At 30.7% G+C, this 23219-nt stretch overlaps 3 protein-coding genes across 3 annotated transcripts; 1 reads left to right on the plus strand and 2 right to left on the minus strand.

The window, feature by feature from the left end:
* The first annotated feature begins 1081 nt into the window (after positions 1-1081).
* On the plus strand, positions 1082-11208 carry LOC129919047 (zinc finger protein 177-like). The gene is made up of 3 exons (XM_055999854.1): positions 1082-1408; positions 1472-2032; positions 10646-11208. The coding sequence occupies exons 1-3, from the start codon at positions 1187-1189 to the stop codon at positions 11099-11101; spliced, it is 1239 nt and encodes a 412-aa protein (XP_055855829.1). The 5' UTR covers positions 1082-1186; the 3' UTR covers positions 11102-11208.
* A 1927-nt stretch (positions 11209-13135) lies between these two features.
* On the minus strand, positions 13136-14048 carry LOC129918482 (3-oxoacyl-[acyl-carrier-protein] reductase FabG-like). The gene has a single exon (XM_055999064.1). It carries the CDS (start codon positions 13967-13969, stop codon positions 13202-13204), a length of 768 nt encoding a protein of 255 aa, XP_055855039.1. The 5' UTR covers positions 13970-14048; the 3' UTR covers positions 13136-13201.
* A 3276-nt stretch (positions 14049-17324) lies between these two features.
* On the minus strand, positions 17325-18212 carry LOC129918582 (3-oxoacyl-[acyl-carrier-protein] reductase FabG-like). The gene has a single exon (XM_055999201.1). The coding sequence runs from the start codon at positions 18138-18140 to the stop codon at positions 17370-17372; it is 771 nt and encodes a 256-aa protein (XP_055855176.1). The 5' UTR covers positions 18141-18212; the 3' UTR covers positions 17325-17369.
* Positions 18213-23219: the final 5007 nt, after the last annotated feature.

Below are 23219 nucleotides of genomic sequence, written 5' to 3' on the forward strand. Positions count from 1 at the left end.
CAAATTTGGAAAATGTCGAAAATATGAAGGAAAACAGTTAGCGAAAAAATTGAAAATGGCACAGCTAATTCGAGGGTCCCGAACGGCAAATTCAGGTATAAGCCACGCTTTGGTACGTTTAGTCTAAGTCACTTTTTAAGCGAATTGATAAATTTGTGTCAAATTTTTAAAATGTCAAAAATTTGAATGAAAACAGTGAGCGACAAAATTGAAAATAGCACAACTAATTAACGAAAAATTAGCGGCAAATTCCCTCATACTCCGTTTTTCAAAAAAATCTTTTTTAGAAATGGTGTTTCGCTAAGTTGATATCAAGTTAGCGAAACAACACATTTCCTTATGAAATTATGAAGCTGCAAAATCGAAATTATCACAACTAATTAACGACTAATTAATAGCAAATCATGACATACTCAAATGTTCAAAAAGACCTTTGTTAAGAGTTGTTGTTTCGCTAAGTTGATATCAAGTTAGCGAAACATTAAAAAATATATATATGAAAACAATGAACGACAAAATCAAAATTGCCACAACTAATTAACGACTAAATAACGGCAAATTATGCACCTAGTCCCGTTTGGATCGGTGAATGTTGTTTCGCTAAGTTGACACTCATGTTTATTAAAGAAGTACAAGAAAAAATGCACAAGCATATACATACATATACGCCATTTTTCCTCAAAATTGAAAAGTCAAAAGTTCTTTTTTTATGTTTTTTTTCTTCGACACTGACAGAAATAGCATTGATTTTGACACATGTCAGATTTGGGCAAAAATTCGCTGTTTTTTGTGAAAACTTAACTGTTTCAAAGTAGATACTACCCAAACAGGAATTGGCTTAAAAAAAGTTGAAAAAAGTAGAAAGCTTTCTGTTTTTAGGCAGTACCCAAAGACATCTAATAGCAGCAAAATTCGCCACTGGCTGTGTTTTTCATAAAAAAAAAACCTCTAGAGGTCGTGTGGGAGAGCCTTAAATAAATCTTAATTAATCTAAACATACCCTCAAAACAAATCTATTACATTTTTCGAATATCTGACATCTCTTCTGTGGAACATAAACAAATTGAATTCCACAAACAAAACTCCTCAACAATCAAAACGTCAAACACAAACTAAAAAAAAGTTTACTATTTTCTATTTTTTGTTTACCAATAAAAAGACAAATAGAAATAAATTTTATTAAAAAATGACCGAACAACTTCATCACATTGGAACAAATTTATTTCCCAAAGACACTATCGCCATTAAAATATCACCACAAAGTCAAATAGATTTCTCCAAAGTTTGTCGCACTTGTTTGCGAGAAACTGAAGAAAATGAGCTAGAAAATGAAGCTCTCTTCATTATTCGAAGCACTGGACAATTTGCTAGGCTTCATGAAATGTTTGAAGCATCCACTGGTTTGAAGGTAAGTGGTTTCTTATTTGTTCAAAGTTAAAAAAAAAAAAAGAAAAACCTATTTGCTCATTAGTTAGCAACTGACGACAAATTGCCTCGTCACATTTGCGATTCATGTTTGCAAAGCGTTAAGAGTTCCTACAGTTTTCATTGCCAAAGTCAACGAGCCAATCAGATTCTACAATCTGTGTTGTCTGTGTTGAAAGAGAATGACAATGATGACAAGCCTGTTGGAAGCTCTTTTAAGATTGAAGAAGAAGTCGAAGAAAGTCTTCCAAAAGAAGATCTTGAGAACCCAAAAAGAACTTCTCCAATTCCAGTTGAATTGGCAGAAGATATCCCAAAACCAAATGAACACGAAAAACCCGAACCTGCCGAAGAAAATGACGAAGAAGAAGAACAATCTGAAATAATAACCTACGACGACGACGACGAGTTTCCCATAGACGAAGCAAGTCTTGTTGAAGATGATAATCTCAATGAGATACAAGTAATGTTTGAAGATGAAGATGTCCAGGAGATGATGGAAATTGAACATTTAGATGAGAATTTTGAAAAGGAACAAAACTTTGAGCGAGTTCCCGCTCAAAAACGTTATTCAAATCAAACTTTTGCCTGCGAATTTTGTTTAGCTGTAAGTAAAATTTGATATAAGAACTTTCAAACCTTTAAAACAAAAAATTGCTACACTCATGAAACTTGACAAAAAGTTTGCTTTTGGGATGAGAACTTAGGTGAGAAGAGACAGTAAAATCTGTAATATGGTCTTATAAAGCGAATGATTCATTTTATTTATGGTTTTTATGACAAATTAAAAGTTTATACGCACAGGCAAATTGGTAAATCAAATCGCATTTTTTGTGAAATGTGTTCGCCTATATGTAATTATCATGAAAGTCAATTTTTTTTGGGATGATAGGACGTTGGTAGCAGCCGCCATCTTGGAAAAGAGATTGGTACGGTTTTTATTTAATAGCTTCATTTTTATGCGTTTTAACCAAAAATGACTAAGGACCCATTCCATGAAAAAATGTTGTCCTGCGAAAAATGCGATTTCATGCCCATATTTTGACAAATTTTTTTGGAAGCGTATCGGAATCCCACTTTTTAAAAATCCCGTTTTCAAAAATCCCGAAAAAAAAGTTTTAAAATCCCGTCTTTTAAAACACAGATTTTTTAAATCCCGTCTTCTGAAATCCCGCTTATTTAAAAGCCCGATCAATTATAATCCCACATTTTAAAATCCCGTCAAATCCCGTTTTTTTTTACAAAATACATGCTTAATTCATGAATTAAAAAAATCATGATAAATGGACAAAAAATTAGTAAAACTGATTTTTTGCGTCGTAAAGCCCACAGAATATGTAGGGTAGAAAGGGCAGCATTTACCAGTGGGGTACCTTTGCCAGTCCAGGTTTTTTTCCAAACCAACAGAATATTAAATACCAAAAAATCATTTTCTGTTGCACATTTATGATTGAAAACTTTGCACAAATTTTGACAGCTTTTGGCTGGATACGAAATAAATTAGACGCTTGTGTTAGTTTTTTAATGTTGAGAACCAAAATATGAATTTACATAACCGTCGTAAATTGTAGGTATTTGTCGTGTTAAATTACTTTTTGATACAAATATCTTTTCAAAATTATGTGTACTATGCTGTGTAGAAGCGATTTTTTTACTGTTTAACTTATAAAAAAGTTATAAGTAAATTTTTGAAAGATTAGCTTGTTGGGTGCATTTGCCATTTGTTTTTGGGTAGGTTTTGCTCTGGCCAATGCACCACATGGGGTACATTTGCCAGAAGCGAGCTTCCTCAAAAGAGGATGCCAGAATCCTTAAAAATCAGTCCCTTCTTCGTATTTTCAGCTAAAAAAAAGTTTTGTTTATGATTATTGGTTTTATTTGTATTAACTTTGATATTTAGGTAACTGGCAATCCACACTTGTGGATGCACTTTCTTGTGACATTCTTCAATAGTTTCTCCAGCTAAATACACCATTCCATTTACTTAAACTTTCTGAATTCTATTTTTGAGTTATATCTTAAACCAATTGAGTTCAATGTTGTAAATTTCATATTTGTTCAATTTACTTATATTCCAGTCAAAGCGTTGGAAAAAAGGGCCTAACCTTGCGCACAGAGGCACTGTCCGTTTTTATTTCATGGATCGAAATTGGTATATTTAAAAGGCTTAAACCCAATTTCTCACCACCTGATCATTCTTTTCAGCGGAGTTATTCACAAAAATGCATTTTTTAGGATATTTTACTTTCAAGCTAATATCTTTGTTGATATCCGTTAAAGAAACTGAACTGAATTTTGAAAATATATTGTAAATCTGTTATATTATCAACATTATAGTGCTGCCGGAATTGAATTACTGATTTCAGTCATACTATTTACGAAAAAATCATAAAATTTATTGGAAATAACGATGTTGTCTGTGAAAAGTTCCGAATTAAAATAGACACATGTTATCTTAGAATCTTCTTTTTTCAATACATATTGTTGTTAATTACGCCACATTTCTTTCTTGTCTAATGCATTATTAACTCTTTCTTTTATAAGGCCGTGTGTGAATTGCGTTAAATAGTTAACACCGTATACCTAAAATTTTTGACACTATTGAGGTGAACAAAAAAATTAAAACAAAAATTTATTATTTAAAATTTTTTCTGCCTCTTTTCTTTTTAATAAAAAAAAAAAAAAAAACAAAACCATTTGCAAAAAAAATTTAACTCAAATTTAACCAGGTCCCAGAGCCCAATAAATTTTTAACAGCTAAAAATTTTGTATTCACCTCAATAGTGTCAAAAATTTTACACGGTGTTAACTATTTAACGCAATTCACACACGGCCTAAATTTTCATTTACACTGAATAATTCCTTTTTTGTAAAGGTTTCTTTCAATTGTGTAGATCTTCCAGTCTTCATCAGAGTTAGTAATCATAACCCTAGATCGTTTGATTATCTTATTTTTTTTTTAAGTTATGCAAATAATTTATTAAACCACGAATTTTCACAAGATTTTGCAATAACTTTTTTTTGTAAATTTTTCAGTTACAGCACTTAGTTTGTTGACAAACATGCTTTGCTGCAACATTAATATCAACAACGCTTTCATTTGATACACTCATAATTTGACTGTTAAAAAGTTCACGATTGAATTTATTTCTATTATATTTGAATGTTTTATTTTTATGAGGATTTCTTTTCACTTTCAGACTATGTTTTCGATGTTAATTTAATATTTATTGTCTGATGATCACTAATTTTCAGTTCTTTGATTGTTTTAACTTCTAAAGTTTTGTTGTTAGTGGCTAAGTAATCTATTGAGGTTTTAGATGTTTTATTAATTCTTATTGGTTCAGTCAGTAGAAAGCATTATCTGTAATTTTTTTTTTAAATTCTTTATTATAATGTATCTGTTTATCGAACCAGTAGATATTAAAGTCACCTACCTTGGGATGAGAACCAAGGATAAAAAAGTCTATACAAAAATTTACGTGAAAGGGTGTTTTTTTCGAAGAGACTTCAGTTCTTAGATGTTTTACACAAATAATTGGCTTTTTGAAACAAATTACGGATTTTACTGTCTCTTTAAAAAAAACAGCCTTTCACCTAAATTTGTTTAAAAAAAACTCTTTATTCTTGCTTTTTATCCCAAATTAACGTTTGTACCAAATTTCATTAGAGTGGCCCATCATTTTTGTTTTCACTAAAAAAAAACATCCTTTTAACCATGATATTCTTTAGAAGACACTTTAGATTCTTGTTTCTAATCTCAAAAGTGGCATTGCTGAATTTCAATAGGGTACCAGTGTTATTACTTAATTTTTCTAATATACACATTTCCCTACACCTAAAAAAACACCGTTTCACATGAAATAAATTGCACGACTGGGGTCGCACGTACTTGCTCTTATGCTTAAAGTAACTATAATGTTAAAGCTTTTTATTCAAGAAATTTAAAATTCGATATTTTGAAGAAATTTCATAAGTAGTATAAAAAAATTAAATCTGTTTTTATAATTAATAAAACTCCGTTTTAAAATATCTTAAAAAAAAAACAAATATGCCATTTTATTTCTCGTATAAAAAGGTATTTTTAGAAAAAAAATTTTGAAAATTGTAGGAGCCGTTTTTTAAAAAAATAATTTTTTATATATAAAATTTTTTTAACATTTTTCAAAAAAAAAGTTGGTATGCCATTTTGAAGAAATAATTAATTTACACATAAAAACTAAATTTCAAAATTTTTCATTGATCCGTTTTCAAAAAATTGATTTTTCAAAAAAAAATTTTGAAATATTTTTTAAAAAACCAAAAATGCGTTTTTTGAAAATTTTCTAAAATTTTAATATTATCTTTACTTACACACTTTTGTATAAAAATTTTCATTTAAATCGGGTTAATTTTGTACGAGATATTCAGAAACGAAAAAAACCGTTCTATGACAGGTACCGTTAATAACGGTACAAAAAATATTTTTTTTATTTAAAAAGTTGGCCCTTATGTGTAGTATTACACACAAAAATTTTAATCAAAATCGTTAGAGCCGTTTTTGAAAAAAATTAACTTTTCTATTTCCGTTATATGGCATTTACCGTTAGTTTTGGTCATAAAAAAAAAATTTCAATTTCCCCTCTAGGGAATCACCAAAAACTGCTAACTACCAAGTTTGAAGAAAATCACTTCACTCGTTTAGGCTGCAGCTCCAGATAGAGACAGACGGACAGACAGACAGACAGACAGACAGACAGACAGACAGACAGACAGACAGACAGACAGAATTGCTGGACCCACTTTTTTGGCATTCTCCATCATCGTAATGTCATGTAAAATTGTTATCTCGAGTTCGATTTTTTTTACGAATCCTAAACTTGCCCTATAGTTACGGTGACCATCCGTCCCGGTTTACCCGGGACTGTCCCGTATTTCTACAGCTTGTCCCTGGTTTTTATTTAAGAAACCTGGGACGTATAAGTGTCCCGTATTTTGTTATTTGTCCCGTGATTGTCCCGTATTTGGACATTCTCTGATTTTTGTATTCAATATTTTAAAGACTTTGTACGGAAAACAAGAAAACAGTGGCTGGAAATTAAAATGTTTCTAATTTTTCGGATAAAGCATTAAGCATAGTACGCAGCTGAAGCAAAACGAAAATTGTTCTAAGTCTCCAAAGTCAAAAAACTTTCGCTGCAAGAAAAATTGCCTGTACACAGTGGCGGATCCAGGATTTTTTTCTGGGGGGGGCACAAGGGACGGATTGGCAAAATCAGCCAATCGCCTTGTCGCCTTGTCGCCATGTCGCCTTCTCGCCATGTCGCCTTCTCGCCATGTCGCCTTGTCGCCATGTCGCCTTGTCGCAATGTCGCCTTGTCGCCTTGTCGCCTTGTCGCCATGTCGCCTTGTCGCCATGTCGCCTTGTCGCCATATCGCCTTATCGCCATGTCGCCTTGTTGCCATGTCGCCTTGTCGCCATGTCGCCTTGTCACCATGTCGCCTTGTCGCCATGTCGCCTTGTCGCCATGTCACCTTGTCGCCATGTCGCCATGTCGCCATGTCGCCTTGTCGCCATGTCGCCATGTCACCTTGTCGCCTTGTCGCCATGTCGCCATCAGAGAACCAAACGAGTCGAGTATTGTTTACGCCATGTCGCCATGTCGTATTCAAATCGCAATGCATACTTGTCATAAGAAAACTATTGATACGAATATCTTTTTAACGGTTAAAGCAATTAATTTGCTGCCAGGGAACTTTTTATAGAACGTTTAAGTCCCTACAAGAAAACATCTTGCTAATTTGAAAATATTGAATTTTCAGTGAATTAGAAAATTTTGAAATTGAAAATTGATTTTTTAATTTTTTTCTCGATTTAAATCGTGAATAACTTCTTTAGAACTCAATTTAGGGAAAATTACTATGAGACCTTTTTTGTAGAGAATTAAATTTCCTATAAGAATCTGTCGTGGTTTTATTTTTCTATTCACTTATTTGCTCATCACAAAATTCCAAAGTGAAACAGTCAAATTGAAAAAAACACTTCGATTTAAAAAGCTTAATTACTCGAATACGGCACGTCTGACGAAAATTTTCAATCAGATCTTTTTTGTAGGAAATTTAATTTTTTATAAGAAAAAATGAACAGAAATTTTGTTTACTTTGATCGTCTAGCAGTTCTGTTGTAAAACATCATATCATGTATAAAAATAAAAAAAACCGATGATAGACCTCTTAAAATTTTTTTTAACGGCTCAAATTTTCACCAAATTTTTTTTTCATCATCCTGAACAAGATTTTCGAAGTAACTTTCAAAAAAAAATATTTTTTTTTTTGGCCCAGTCTAATATACAATTATTTTTTTTTTAGAATACCATTCATACCTTGGTTGTTGATGTCCATAGGTATCAAAATTTTTCACCAAAATCACTTTGAAGTAAAAAAAAACACTTAGAAAATTGAAAAAAAATTTCGTGTTTAGTTATTCGTTTATTTATTTGTGAGGTGGTAAAGGGATGCAACAAACAATAAAATTCGCATTTCCAGCCAGAAATAGACAAGAGTTTCACTCAAGTACTTTCTGTAATTATTCATATAATTTAACAACTCTATTAATTTGATTTGCTTAAAGTACAGCTGTGTTCAAAATAATAGTAGTGCCTGCAACAAAATAACATTTTTTATATTTACGGTGCTTCTATGGTTAAAAATTTAATTTCTTTGATGTCAAAGTTTGTAACGGTCAATTACTAATAAATGTATCGTAATTTTAAAATGAAAAAGAAGGTGCCAAATAATTTTTCATTGATTTTTGGTTGTTCTTTCGAATTTGACCTGTTCAAAATAATAGTAGTTAAAGTTATTTTTTAAGAATTTAAAAGCGGTTTATAACTTAGAATATTTATTTTTGGTTTAAAAGTAAGTACTCATATAATTTGAATAATTTTTCAACAAAAAACGATTTGTTTCGGTTTTAATCTATTTAAAGTTCGAAGAGCAAAACACTGCAGTTCGGATAAAGGAAACTTATACGAAAGCTGCTTGAAGAAGGGAAAACCTACTTGGAAATTCAAGTTTATATTAGGATGCTCCCCTACAATGGTAGCCTATGCAATAAAGTCAACGAAAGACCCGAAACGCGAGGTAAAAAAAGAAAAAAGACCGCCGTAGATGACAGGCGTATTGTCCCGACGAGGAAAGTTGAGCCTTCTGCATCGTTGTTTCACATCCAGAAGGCTTTAAGCCTGGATTGCAGTGCAGTGCACATTCGGAGGCGAATGTTAGACACTAATTTGTACGCTTGAAACCCACGAAAAGTTCCGCTCTTAACAAAGAAATATGTTAAAATACTAAAATTTTCGACCCTCCATGTTTAACTGTTTTCGTCGTATACTTTGGAACATAATCCGTATTGGGTGGACGTCGGACGTATTGTGGAGATCCAGTACCACCAAAAGGGACAAATATACTGTCATCAGTAAACAATATGTTACGCCATTACTTTGCTGGCCAGTTTATGTGGTCTTTTACAAACTGGATACGCTTTTTAACATGTTTCGCTGAACTTTTCGTGGACTTCAAGCGTACAAATTAGTGTCTAACATTCGCCTCCGAATGTTCACTGCACTGCAATCTAGGCTTAAAGCCTTCTGGATGTGAAACAACGATGCAGAAGGCTCAACTTTCCTCGTCTGGACAATACGCCTGTCATCTACGGCGGTCTTTTTTCTTTTTCTACCGCGCGTTTCGGGTCTTTTGTTGACTTTATTGCATTGGCTACCATTGTAGGGGAGCATCCTAATATAAACTTGAATTTCCAAGTAGGTTTTCCCTTCTTCAAGCAGCTTTCGTATAAGTTTCCTTTATCCGAACTGCAGTGTTTTGCTCTTCGAACTTTAAATAGATTAAAACCGAAACAAATCGTTTTTTGTTGAAAAATTATTCAAATTATATGAGTACTTACTTTTAAACCAAAAATAAATATTCTAAGTTATAAACCGCTTTTAAATTCTTAAAAAATAACTTTAACTACTATTATTTTGAACAGGTCAAATTCGAAAGAACAACCAAAAATCAATGAAAAATTATTTGGCACCTTCTTTTTCATTTTAAAATTACGATACATTTATTAGTAATTGACCGTTACAAACTTTGACATCAAAGAAATTAAATTTTTAACCATAGAAGCACCGTAAATATAACAAATGTTATTTTGTTGCAGGCACTACTATTATTTTGAACACAACTGTATGAACCAGTTCTGGGGGGGGGCACGTGCCCCCCCCCCCCTGGATCCGCCGTTGCCTGTACAAATAAATGGGAGTGACAAACGATTGAAAAATCTCCATATTTTCTAGCACAGGTAATGAATTTCGTTACGTAAGCTACGTACTGTGCAACGAAAAGCAAAATTTTGTGCTTGTTTTGTATGAGAATTTTCGTTTCGCATCTAGAGTAGGCTTTAGTTTGTTTTTAATGTTCGTCAATTATTAAGTTCCAGCTTCTGTTTGTCAGTTGCTACACCAGGTAAAATGTTTTCGAATTAAGAACATGTTAAAAGTTGTGTTAAAGATCATAAAATTTCAAAATCATTTAAAATAAAATTAAAATGTTAAAAAACAGCTCTCCCGATTTTGATTAAAAAATATATTTTTTTAGAAGTTATTAACAGACATTATTATAAAACCATTTTCTTGATTTCTGACTTCGTAAACGACTTAAATGATTTCAACAAAAACGCTCCCATAAAATAGTTTAGGAAATCTTGATATCAAAATAAAGAAAAATTATGAAAACTCATTTAAAAAAATTTCGTTTTTTTTGAAAAATCAATATTTTCAAAACGATCCAACGAATTTTTTATCTGTCCCGGGTTTCGCTTCCAGAAATATGGTCACCGTACCTATAGTACCTATATCGCAAGTAAAAAGGTATGGACATATTTTATTCTTAATTCCCATGGAAAAGACAAAATTTAAAAAAAAATTCGTAAGTGTAACATTTATACCATTGATATTATCGAACAATTTTGTTCTATATTTTTTGACTTCATCCCCTCCCTCTTGCCCGCGAAAAAAACCCTTTCACCCAAATTTTTGTTAATGGACTTTTTTGATCCTTATTTCTCATCCCAAAAGCAAATTTTTTGCTAAGTTTCATGAATGTAACAATTTTTTTGTTTTATTTGTTGATTGTATGTACTATTTTACCTGTACTATTTTGAATATTTACCTTCTTTTAGTTATTCGATTTGCAACGTCACATGATTCAGCATTACAAAGATGAACATCCCGACGAGAAGCCATTCAAATGTGATATCTGCTCGGTTTCGTTTGTTCATGTTCAGTCAATGCGTCGACATAGAAAAACTCATGAAGCTTGTCCTAAGCAAAAGCGTTGTCCACTTTGTAATAAATCCTTTACTAGATCCGATGATTTGACGAGACACATTAGAACACACACAGATGAGCGTCCTTATGCCTGTTTGGTATGCGATAAAGCCTTTAAACAGCACACGGAACTCAAAGATCACATGTTGAGCCATGATGATAAAAAAATGTACAAATGTGAGCCGTGCAGTAAGGAGTGGCGGTCGAGAAATGGATGGTATTTGCATATGAAGGCTCATCAAGATGGACGAAATGGACAGAGGAAACAGAGAGTTAGGAAATTTGATTCGAATTTAGAAAGAAGTTGAAAAATTTAAAATAATCTTTTAAGATGTTTTTTAAATTCATGTTTTTTTTTTTTTGTAGAAGAACCATTTTTGTAGGGTTCAAAATTCTCAAGTCATAGTTTTGTACAAATATTTTTTCTTCGTTCGTTTTTATTTTAAATTAAATTAAGCTTTTAAAAAACACAATTTATTTACTTTAACTACTTCTGAAAGTGTTATTCGTTTCAAGTCATTGTTATTGTAACCAGTTCTAACCATAAGGTCTTCCTGTACTACAGCGTTGCTTATGCGTTGCAGTTTATACGAATATGTATTTTTTTTTTAATCAAAATAATAATGGTAAGTCATTTTTAATTTCAATTTTAGTTTAAAGAATTTTAAATACAACTTAAAAATTCATCTTTAAGCGCCATTTGCTGAATCGAAGCTTAAATAATTTATGTTGAACATAAACTCTTATTCCCTACTTTTTCCTCTGCGTAAACTGTCACATAAGGATTAATGTAGAAGCAAAGGGCCCTAAATACTATTAACAAAAGTTTACACTGAATTTTAAAACTTTGGCTTTGCCGTCAGCTCGGTTGGCAAATTTAAATGATAAATTAAGAAAAAAAACATAAAAAAAAAAAATAAAAAACTTAAAAATATAAAAAACTTAAAAATATAAAAATATAAAAGACTAAATATTCAGTTACAAGTACAATCCTATATGTATTTTAATACGTCTTTCAAAAAAAGATTGAGTTTATTCCATGCACAGATACAATTGTTTAGCAAAAAAATTGTTTCCTGCAATATGACATTCGTTGTTGCGCAAATATGACACAAACCCTTATGTGAAAACAGTCTTTTTTGGATCTAAATGGTGTTCCATTAAGTCCAAAAACTTTGATCTTGTCTTAATTTCATTCATTTTTGATTAAGATGCATATGTGAATAAGGTCTAAAAATATATTCGATTTTTTTTAGTTAAATATTTTTTTTATTTTGAAGACCGTGTTTGACACATTTGAAAAGCGTTTTTAACGTATAGAATATTTAGCTGCCAGTTATTCAAATTAAGTTTCAAGGAATAAACTTAGAGCCAAGTTTACAGTTAAATTAAATTGAATTTTTGACTATTTTTCTTTATGATAGATAGATAGATAAAAATTTTATTTCCAAGAATATATACATAGTTAATTTAGTTTTCTTAACTTTAAAATTTAAATTTAATGACAATAACTTATAAAGTTGCCTGTCAGGGCAATCAGGGCTTGAAAAATAAACCATTTCACGTTTAGCAAGTCAAAGAACAGTGCCGTGGCCAAATTTGATCTTATGGTCACCACCCCCGGGAATGGGTTAAGTTATCGAAGACAAATTGTAGCGATTTTTGTTCTTCACATATAAAATATTACATTACTGATGGAAAAAATCAGCAGAACTTTCCACTTTAATCAATAAAGTAAGGTTAAGGTTTCAACGAAAAAAATTTTAAATTGTTAAAAATTTATGATAACATGTAACAGTAACATGTTATCATAAATTTTTAACATTTTTTCTATTTATCAACTGATAAGAGATATAAGAACAAATGCATTCAGTCATAAATTTAGAACATCAAAATAGAAATAATATGCAGTTCAAGGTGAAAATGGGTTTTTTCGTTCTTTGTGAAATGTTCTTTTTTTTTCAAATCAAAAATCTTATGAATTTTGAAAAAAATGGCTAAAGTCTTGGAGTCAAGATAGTGTATTTGAGTGAAACATAAAGCCTTAAGCCCACAAAACGGTTTGATCAAACTTCAAACTAGGTCCTAAATTTCACTAAGTTGGACATAACTTAGGGGGAAGAAAAAGTAGAGGATAAGAAATTAGTAAATCTTTGATGTAAAAGCTTCAAAAACTCAAATTTCGTGAACTATTAAATTATTATTATTATTATTAAATTATTATTATTATGTTTACCTATTAAAGTTACATTAAGTAAACATAAATAAAAAATATCATCAAAATCAAAGCTGTTTCTGAAAACTTTCAATAAAAAGAAATAAAAGAAAGTAAACTACACCGATAAAAGAAATTCGATTTATTAAAAAATCACAATTAACATGAATTAACAATATTTTGAATCAATAAATTATCTTGGACACATAGCACTCTTTCCACCATCAATTGCCAACAAAGCACCAGTGATGAAACTAGCCGCATCACTTGCTAAAAACGCAATAGCTGGAGCAACTTCATTAACATTTCCCACACGTCCCAATGCATGAGTTGACTTAGAATGTTCTAAATACTTTGCATAAGCTTCATCATCCATTCCAGCTCGTTTATGAACTTCTGTAACCACAACACCTGGATTAACAGAATTCACTCTCACATTATAAGGTGCCATTTCTAAGGCTACACATTTTGTAAATTGATCCAAAGCAGCTTTAGAAACGCAATAAGATAAGGCATTTACAAACGACCTTATCCCAGCTACACTCGAAACATTCACAATATTTCCTTTACTCTTGATTAAATGAGGAATAACCAATTTAGTTAATTTAAAAACTGCTCTCAAATTTGTATCCATAATTGAGTCAAATTGTTGAATATCCGAATCCAAGATTGTTCCACTTGCCAATATTCCAGCATTATTCACCAAAACATCAATTTTTCCAAATTCCTCGATAGTTTTATCGACAATTTTCTGTGTATCTTTTGTAACATCAGCTTGAATTAGCAAAAACTTTGCTTTAAGATTAGCTTTGGTACAAGCCCTGCCAGTTTCTTGTAGTTTTTCTAAATTTCTACCAACTGCCACAACATGGGCTCCGTTTTGAGCAAAATGTACACAAGTTGCAGCTCCAATTCCAGAACTTGCACCCGTTACTATTACAACTTTGTTATTTAAAGACATTTTTTGAATCAGAATAGAAAATGTCGATGTATCCAGTTGAGAAGATCAAACCACAATGATGACTGACGAACTATTTCAGATTCAAAAAAGTATAAAATTGATTCGATTTGTTTTATTACTCAGTATAAATTTATTATGCAGTTTTTATCTCTCCTGGAGTACCTACCTAACTTTTATTAGCTTAGTAAACCAAATAGAAAAAACATACCAGTTTTGATTTGATTGTCCGTCTTAAAGTAGTTATTGTGGTGATAAAATTACCTTTCAGTCTTTTTGATAAGATCGTTGGGTCATTGAACATGAACACAAAACTCATTGAGGTCTTACAGTGGCATTTAAGACTAAAATATTTTAATAATAAAAAAAAAATTGTTGAAGCAATTTGAAAAAAAAGCATGTACGTATGCAATTCACAAGTGTTAAAAGTGAAAACTTCAAAAATTTTGGTTTAAAAATGTTCAGAGAAATGTAAAACTTCGGGAATTGGATAATTATTGTAGATTTTCTTTTTACTCACAATGATTTTAAAGAAGTTTTCATTTCACTTTTTGTCAAGTTGTTTTTTAGATGCTAAAATAATATATCATCAAAACATGTATTAGGGTGGCTTAAAATGATTAAACAAACAACACTACCTAATAGCTTAATATTTCATGAAATTAATAAGACTTTATTTGTTTCCTTACAGTGAATTAATAAAAGTAATAATTTGTTGGTATTCAAAGGTTTGTTTTGAAAAATGCAAAAAAAAAACACCTTCATAAAATAATAATACCATCTCCAAAAAAATTATAAAACCTGAAGATTGAGTGTTTATTTTTATCTCTATGATCTGTAGGTTTTAAAGAAAAAAAGTTATAATTTCTTTGAACCAATCGTATTTTACAAAAAAAAAAGAAGGTACAATTTAACTTTTTTTTACCGACTTCAAAAAAGGAGGAGGTATTCAATTCGTCTGTATTTTTTTTATGTTTGTTGCCTTATAACTTTGGACTGAGTGAACCAATTTTGATAATTCTTTTTGTATTGGAAAGCTGTGTGCCTGCAGTCGGTTTTGTTTTTTTGATAAAAATGATTATTTCTCCTTATGTCAATTTTTGCATATGAAATTGAAATGATTAAATTAAAAAAAATTATAGGTACCGTCAGAAAGCCTTTTATTTTTTCTAAAGAATGAAACCATACTTAAGTCTGTATGTTGCTTAAAAAGTGTAAAATTGATTTATTGCATACAATCATTTTTCATGAAATCAAGCAAAAATGACTTAACTTTTTTTTCTTTACACAACTTTTTAGTGTATACCTCTTGAAAGGTTCTTATTTTAGTTAAATACTTATATAATGGGTATTCACATTAATAATAATTTCTGTACGACATCTACAAAAATAGTTAAAAATTTTTGAATGCAATCAATTTTCATAAAAAAAATTCAAACTTTTTCTTCTTCCATCAACCTTTTGTCCTTTTTTTATATGACAAGCTACAATTAATTTTATATCTTATCACATATCATTTTGAAATTAATTATTATATGACTCAATCACATATCACGTTATAGAAATAAAAAGCACGACTGGGTCGCACGAACTTGCTCTTAGAGGTTAAGTTGCTTAAATTTTTAAGACTTTTTAGGTAGGTATAGAAATTTTGAAAAAAAAAAAATTAAATTCGTTTAAAAAAAATAAAATAAAATATAAAATTAAATTGCCCTCCAAAACAAGTATGCAGTTTTAATTGATATATTATCATGCATTTTTAGAAAAAAAAATTTTCAAAATCGTTAGAGCCGTTTTTTAGAAAAACTAATTTTTTATAAATAATTTTTTGGAAAAAAAAAGTTTTAAAATAAAATTGGTATGCCATTTTGTAGAAATAACTAATCAACATCTAAAAACGAAATTTCAAAAAAATTCAATGTCCCGTTTTCGAAAATATTTTTAAAAATCCAAAAATTATTTTTTTGGAAATTTTATTATTGGCTTATACTTAAATTATATAAATGCTTCTTCACAAAAAGTATCGTTGAAATGTAATAAGCAGTTTCGGAGACAATCGGATTTAAAAAAAAAAACCGTTCTATGGCAGGTACCGTTAATAATGATTTTCAAAAAAAAATTTTCATTGAAAGATAGACCTTAACTTAAAACTAACATTTGAATTTTTTAAACAAAATCGTTAGAGCCGTTTTTGAGATATTTCAATTTTACTAAAATCGGTATATGACAAGCACGTTATTTTTGGTCCAGAAAAAATTTATTCCAAAAATCCCTCTGGAGAGTCGCCAAATAATGCTACATACTAAGTTTGATATTAATCGGTCCATCCGTTTAGGCTGTAGCTCCTTATACAGACAGACAGACAGACGGACTTCCGGGACCCACTTTTTTGGCATTCTCTGTCATGGAAAAATGTTATCTCACCTTTTTTTTTTGTACGATATAGGTACTATATATGTACCTATATCGCAAGTAAAAAAACATCTCTTTACCATTATCTCTTTATCCCGACTGCTAAAATGATTGAATTTAAATATATCTATCCTTTCTATAAATTTTATTCATCTACATATCAATTAAAATAATAAAAAAAAACTATAAAACGGTTGCAAAGTCGATCAAAAACAAAATAGTTTTTCATGCTAGCCGCTTAAAAATCAATTTTTGGCATACGCACGCACATAAGTAACATCTACAATATAAGTCCTGTAAATTTGAGATTTTTTAAAAGCTTAAAAATAATCCTAAAAAAAGCACTCAAAAATGCCTCTTAAAAAATAGTTGTTTTTTTTTTAAATCATACATCATATAGTATGTCAAGTTTTGGTTAAAAATTTCCCCTACGAATAATAACCAATCATGTTTTCGCTTAAAAAACGCCTATCACGGCTGCTCTGATTTTCATTCGAACTCTATTTTCTCCCGTTTTCGAATTTTAGCTGTGCCGAATTCCATATTCAAACACATTTTGCGATTTACAATCCCACACAAAATTTTTGCCGTTTTCAATCCAGGTAACAATTTGCTACCGGAAAACAAAAAAGTCGAATAGAAATCAGAACAACCGTTTCAATCCAAACGCATTCGATTTTCGTTTTTAAATTCTAACGAATATTAGAACAACCATGTAAAACTTGGTTTTGAATTTGTTTAGAGTTTTTGCAATACCATTCTCAGCCTTAAAACAAATTTATCTATCGTTTAAATTCAACACTCTACATTTTACTGTTTACAAAAAAATCTCTTTTACAATGTAATTTTACCACTATTCGCTATTATTGTTTGGAAAAAGATTACGGTTAGCCCAAAAAACACAAATTTAAAGTTTTTATTTTGTTTATTTATTAACCATAATCTAGTACAATTTATCACAACAAAATCATTGAGTTTTAACGTAAGGGCACTATCTCGGACACATGATACCTTTTCCACCATCAATCGACAACAATGCTCCAGTTATAAAACTTGCCTCCTCGCTAGCAAGAAACACTATAGCTGGTGCAACTTCAGAAACATTTCCAACTCTTCCCATGGCATGAGTGTCCCTGCCATGTTTTAAAAACTCAGCATAACTCTTTTCATCCATTCCACCTCTTTTATGAATTTCCGTAACAACAGTTCCTGGATTTACAGAATTTACTCGAACATTATGTTGTGCCATTTCCAATGCCACACATTTTGTAAATTGATCCAATGCAGCTTTCGAAACACAATAACTCAAAACATATGGAAATGATCGAATGCCTGTAACACTCGAAACATTCACAACATTTCCTTTACTCTTTATCAAATGTGGTAGAACCAATTTGGTCAGTTGAAATACCGATCGAAGATTTACATCCATAACAGTGTCAAGTTGTTCAACATCCATATCGAGAATTCCACCATTTGCCAAAATACCAGCATTATTAACTAAAACATCGATTTTTTCAAATTCTGCTATCGTTTGATCGACAATTTTTTTCGTATCTTTTGTTACATCAGCTTGAATCAATAAACATTTTACATTTGGATTAATTTTCATGCAAGAATTTTGTGTTTGTTTGAGATTTTCAAAGTTTCTTCCAACTGCAACGATGTGAGCTCCATTTTTAGCAAACTGTATGCAAGTTTCAGCACCAATTCCAGAACTTGCACCTGTAATTATAGCTACTTTTTCGGCTAGACGAAGCATTTTTTCGAATATAATTTTGTTATTATTTAACTTTGTCAGGAAAACACAAACACGAGTTCTGCATCTGTTAAATAGTTTATAGATACTGAAAGCTGAAAGCATTTTAAGAGCTATAATAGTTTTTTAATATACATCGAAAGAGAAATAAACTTCATTAGAAAAAAGCTCACCAGGGTTGCGTATCTTACTACATTTACTATATGGATGGGAGCCACATTTATAATAGATTTGGTGTTTAAACAACATAAGATTTGAGGGGTACCGTTTCGATAACGCTTTCGGTGATAGAATATTTTTGCACAGACGAAATGTTACTCATACACCACAGTGACCATTTTTAGTATTAAAATAACACCGTGCGAGAAAAAATTAAGTATACTAAAGGAGAATGTTCAAAACTATGAATAAAGCTCAAAAAGACCTTTATTTTTATACCTCACTCGTTGGATTTGGAGGAAATTTTTGAAAACCTTTCTTTTTTTGTAAGGGGTTAACCTTGATTTTTTCTCGAAAATCCGAAAAAAAAAAAATAAAATAAATTTTTTTTACATGAATGCACACTGCAGACGCCTGTTTACTGTGAAGTTATTTTTGTAGAGCAAATCTTTTTTCGAGGTTGTGGTCCGCCAAATAGAGATTGAAATTTTGTATCGATTAAAATTACACTGGTCAACAAGATTTTTGCCGCAATAACCAAAATATATAGTCTAAGAGCCGGCAGCATATTTTGGCAGTTTTGATATAACCGAAATTCGAGTGTGCACATATCTAGATATGCACCACAGTATATCAACGGAACAAGTCTGGCAGTGATCTTTTTCAGCTTTCCCTTGCCAGACGCATCCAAAGTGCAGCAAAAAATCAATTTTTGGCGTTTTGGTATAACCGAAGAAATGATACACCAAAAAATCATAAAAAATTTCCTGATTTCGAATCTGTGGGTACCGCAAGTTTCTTTTTCAGCTTTCCCCCCGCCAGACCGCTTTAAAGCATTTTTAAGTGCATTTTTCTAATAAAAAACCTAATAGCTTATTTTCTATTGGGTATAACCGTATGATGGTAACAAATTAAAATTCTATGTCTATTCCTGGTTTAGAAAATACAAGTTTAAGCCAGCTATTTTTCAGCCTTCCCTCTGCCAGACGCCCTTAAAGGTTTTCCAAACAGGTTTTTCCATAGAAAAAACACCTAGTTTCTGTGTTTTTCTTATAAAATTGAAATAATATTTTTTTGTTTAGAGTAACCATATGATGGCCAAATATTAACTTTCTCTGCCTTTTCCTGATTTAGAAAATGTAAGTTTAAGCCAGTTTTGTTTCAGCCTACCCTCTGCCAGACGCCCTAAAAGGTATCTCAATAGTACGGGAAAGTTAGATTTTGCTATATGGGAAAAAATCCGAAATGCATTTTGTCTTCAGGGATTAAAAGAGCATAAACCCAGGCATCGAAAGAGTCTAAAACCACATTTTGTACAACCGCACCAAGAATCATTTTGTTTGTCCCTATACAAAAAATTGCAATTTTTTGAAGTTTTTTGCCTACAGATCGAAAACGGTCTGTCAAATCGAAAAACCAATATTGTAACAAATGAAGGTAATTAAAAGATCTACAACTTTTACAACGAACAAATTTTTTAAAAAACGCTCAAGTAAAAGAGATATGACAAAAATAAGAAAATCACTTTTTGACGTGTTTAAAAAAAAACACCCTAACTTTTAAACTAAAGGGATAAAAATGTTATTTAACATATATTGTAGAAAATTAAATTATTTCAAGTTTGTCATACATTGTTTTTTTTGTAGGTTCAAAAATACGCGAGTTATGTGAAACACTAAAATTTATATTTAAAAAAAAATGGCGGCCAAATGACTCTTAGTGCGATTGGACAAAATTTGGTTTACGACTCGTGTCTTTATGCCTTTCGAGCCCTGAAGTCAAAATGCATTTCGGATTTTTTCCCAGACCCCCATGCCCCATATAGCAAAATCTAACTTTCCCGTACTATTGAGATACCTTTTAGGGCGTCTGGCAGAGGGTAGGCTGAAACAAAACTGGCTTAAACTTACATTTTCTAAATCAGGAAAAGGCAGAGAAAGTTAATATTTGGCCATCATATGGTTACTCTAAACAAAAAAATATTATTTCAATTTTATAAGAAAAAAACAGGAACTAGGTGTTTTTTCTATGGAAAAACCTGTTTGGGAAACCTTTAAGGGCGTCTGGCAGAGGGAAGGCTGAAAAATATCTGGCTTAAACTTATATTTTCTAAACCAGGAATAGACATAGAATTTTAATTTGTTACCATCATACGGTTATACCCAACAGAAAATAAGCTATTAGGTTTTTTATTAGAAAAATGCATTTCAAAATGCTTCAAAGCGGTCTGGCGGGGCGAAAGCTAAAAAAAAACTTCTGGTACCCACATTTTTGAAATCAGGGGATTTTTTATGATTTTTTGGTGTATCATTTATTGGGGTTATACCTAGAAAAACGCCAAAAGTTGGTTTTTGACTGCACTTTGGATGCGTCTGGCAGAGGGAAGGCTGAAAAATAGCTGGCTAAAAATTATATTTTCTAGACCTGGAATAGACATAGAATATTAATTTGCTACCATCATACAGTTATACCTAACAGAAAATAAGTAATCAGGGTTTTTATTACAAAAATGCACTTAAAAATGCTTTAAAGCGGTCTGGCGGGGGGAAAGCCGAAAAAGAAACTTGCGGTACCCACATTTTTGAAATCAGGGGATTTTTTATGATTTTTTGGTGTATCATTTATTGGGGTTATACCTAGTAAAACGCCAAAAGTTGATTTTTGACTGCACTTTGGATGCGTCTGGCAGAGGGAAAGCTGAAAAAGATCACTGCCAGACTTGTTCCGTTGATATACTGTGGTGCATATCTAGATATGTGCACACTCGAATTTCGGTTATATCAAAACTGCCAAAATATGCTGTCGGCTCTCGGTCTAATACTTTTTTGAAGGCTTTTACGATGAACTCGAATCCGAAAAAATGTTTAATTTTTCGATAGACAAAAGTTGAATATGTGAAAAAGCTTTTATTTTTACTTGTTGTGCCTTATACAAGCAAAATTTATAGTTAGAAATTTGCGTTTTTGAATTAATTTGTTGAACCAAAAATAACGATACCTGAAATATATCAACTTTGGAAATATGTATTTCATATTCTCGAAAGAGCTTCTACAATATTGATTAAAAAAATTCAAGTATTAGATCTCAGACAAGCCCCATATATTGATGGACAAAGGTTTTTTTTAAATTATTATTAACGGTAAGTTTAATAAACAAAATAGATTTTTGTATTTAAAAAATCAAAATTATCAACAAAGGGACTTTGAATTTTTTTGAAATCTTGGTTGATTAATAGTTCCGACAAAATGACATACCAAGTTTATTTCTTTTCTTTTTTTTTTACAAAAACTACATATGTACATACCTATTTATTAAAAAAGTGCATCTTAATAAATGAAATTGAATTGCATGCTTTTTTGAAGCTTAATTCCATTATTTACGATTTTGTTTATTTTTTTCCCTTAACTTTTTTTTTTTTTGTTTTTTTCATATACAGTAAAACCCGCGTGGAAGAGAAGCCCGTTTATCTGAAACACTTTTCATATCCCCAAATATTTTTTTTTCAACTGAGTCTGAGTGTAATTGACTTATCCTCTTATCAGTTTTTTACTTGCGATATAGGTACTATAGGGCAAGTTTAGGATTCGTAAAAAAAATCGAACTCGAGATAACAATTTTACATGACATTACGATGATGGAGAATGCCAAAAAAGTGGGTCCGGCAATTCTGTCTGTCTGTCCGTCTGTCTGTCTGTCTGTCTGTCTGTCTGTATGTACCTCGAGCTACAGCCTAAACTATTTGAGCGATTTTGTTCAAACTTGGTAGTTAACAGTTTTGGGTGATTCCCTAGAGGACGAATTGAAATTTTTTTTTAGGACCAAAACTAACGGTACCTGTCATATAACGGAAATAGAAAAGTTAATTTTTTTCAAAAACTGCTCTAACGATTTTGATTAAAATTTTTGAGTATAGTATTAGACATAAGAGCCAACTTTCGAAATAAAAAAAATATTTTTTTTACCGTTATTAACGGTACATGTTATAGAACGGTTTCTTTGATTTATGAATATCTCGTTCAAGACCAACCCGATTTCAACGAAAATTTTTATACAAAAGCATTTAGGTAAAGGTAATATTAAAATCTTAGAAAATTTTCAAAAAACTCATTTTTGGATTTTTAAAAAATATTTCAAAATTTTTTTTTGAAAAATCAATTTTTTGAAAACGGGTTTATGAAAAATTTTGAAAATTCATTTTTATGCGTAAATAAATTATTTATTCAAAATGGCATACCAACTGTTTTTTTGAAAAATGTTAGAAAATTTTTATATATAAAAATTATTTTTTTACAAAACGGCTCTAACGATTTTCGAAATTTTTTTTCTAAAAATTCCTTTTTATACAAGAAGTAAACTGGCATACTTGGTTTTTTGTGAAACATCATTTAAAACGGTATTTAATTAATTATAAAAACAGATTTTTTTTTAAATTTCTTAATTTTTCTTAATTTTCTTGAATAAAAAGCTTTAACATTAGAGTAACTTTAAGCATAAGAGCAAGTACGTGCGACCCCAGTCGTGCATTTTATTCTTATTGATAATACACAAATGTTTTCATGTACGACAACGTTTTCATGAATTTTTACTAATAAATACTTAAAATAATATCTAACTATTTTTTCTGATAACATTAGCCAACAATTTTCAACTTTTAAAATTTTCCAAAAGATTCATATCAAATACATACATATAATAGATTTGGGATCAGAAATCTCAAAAATTTTATTGGTTTCTTTCTAGCAGGCCCAGTTTTTAAAATATTTAATTTTTAATATTTCTAAGTTTTCCTTATTTCCAGAAAAAATTGTATTAAACTTAATAAAAAAAATATTGCATGAATTTGTTTGCGTTTTCTTGTATGAATAATTTAAAAAACTAGAGCTTCTAGAAAAAAAACTATGTAATGTTGTTTTCGGAATCAGC

The sequence above is a fragment of the Episyrphus balteatus genome, chromosome 4, assembly GCF_945859705.1.
Source record: "Episyrphus balteatus chromosome 4, idEpiBalt1.1, whole genome shotgun sequence".
Lineage (NCBI taxonomy): Eukaryota > Metazoa > Arthropoda > Insecta > Diptera > Syrphidae > Episyrphus > Episyrphus balteatus.

Coding starts and splice junctions, on each gene's coding strand:
- LOC129919047 (XM_055999854.1), top strand. CDS start 1,187: ATGACCGAACAACTTCATCACATTGGAACAAATTTATTTCCCAAAGAC. Junction 1,409..1,471: donor AAGCATCCACTGGTTTGAAG/GTAAGTGGTTTC, acceptor TTTGCTCATTAG/TTAGCAACTGACGACAAATT. Junction 2,033..10,645: donor CCTGCGAATTTTGTTTAGCT/GTAAGTAAAATT, acceptor ACCTTCTTTTAG/TTATTCGATTTGCAACGTCA.
- LOC129918582 (XM_055999201.1), bottom strand. CDS start 18,140: ATGCTTCGTCTAGCCGAAAAAGTAGCTATAATTACAGGTGCAAGTTCT.
- LOC129918482 (XM_055999064.1), bottom strand. CDS start 13,969: ATGTCTTTAAATAACAAAGTTGTAATAGTAACGGGTGCAAGTTCTGGA.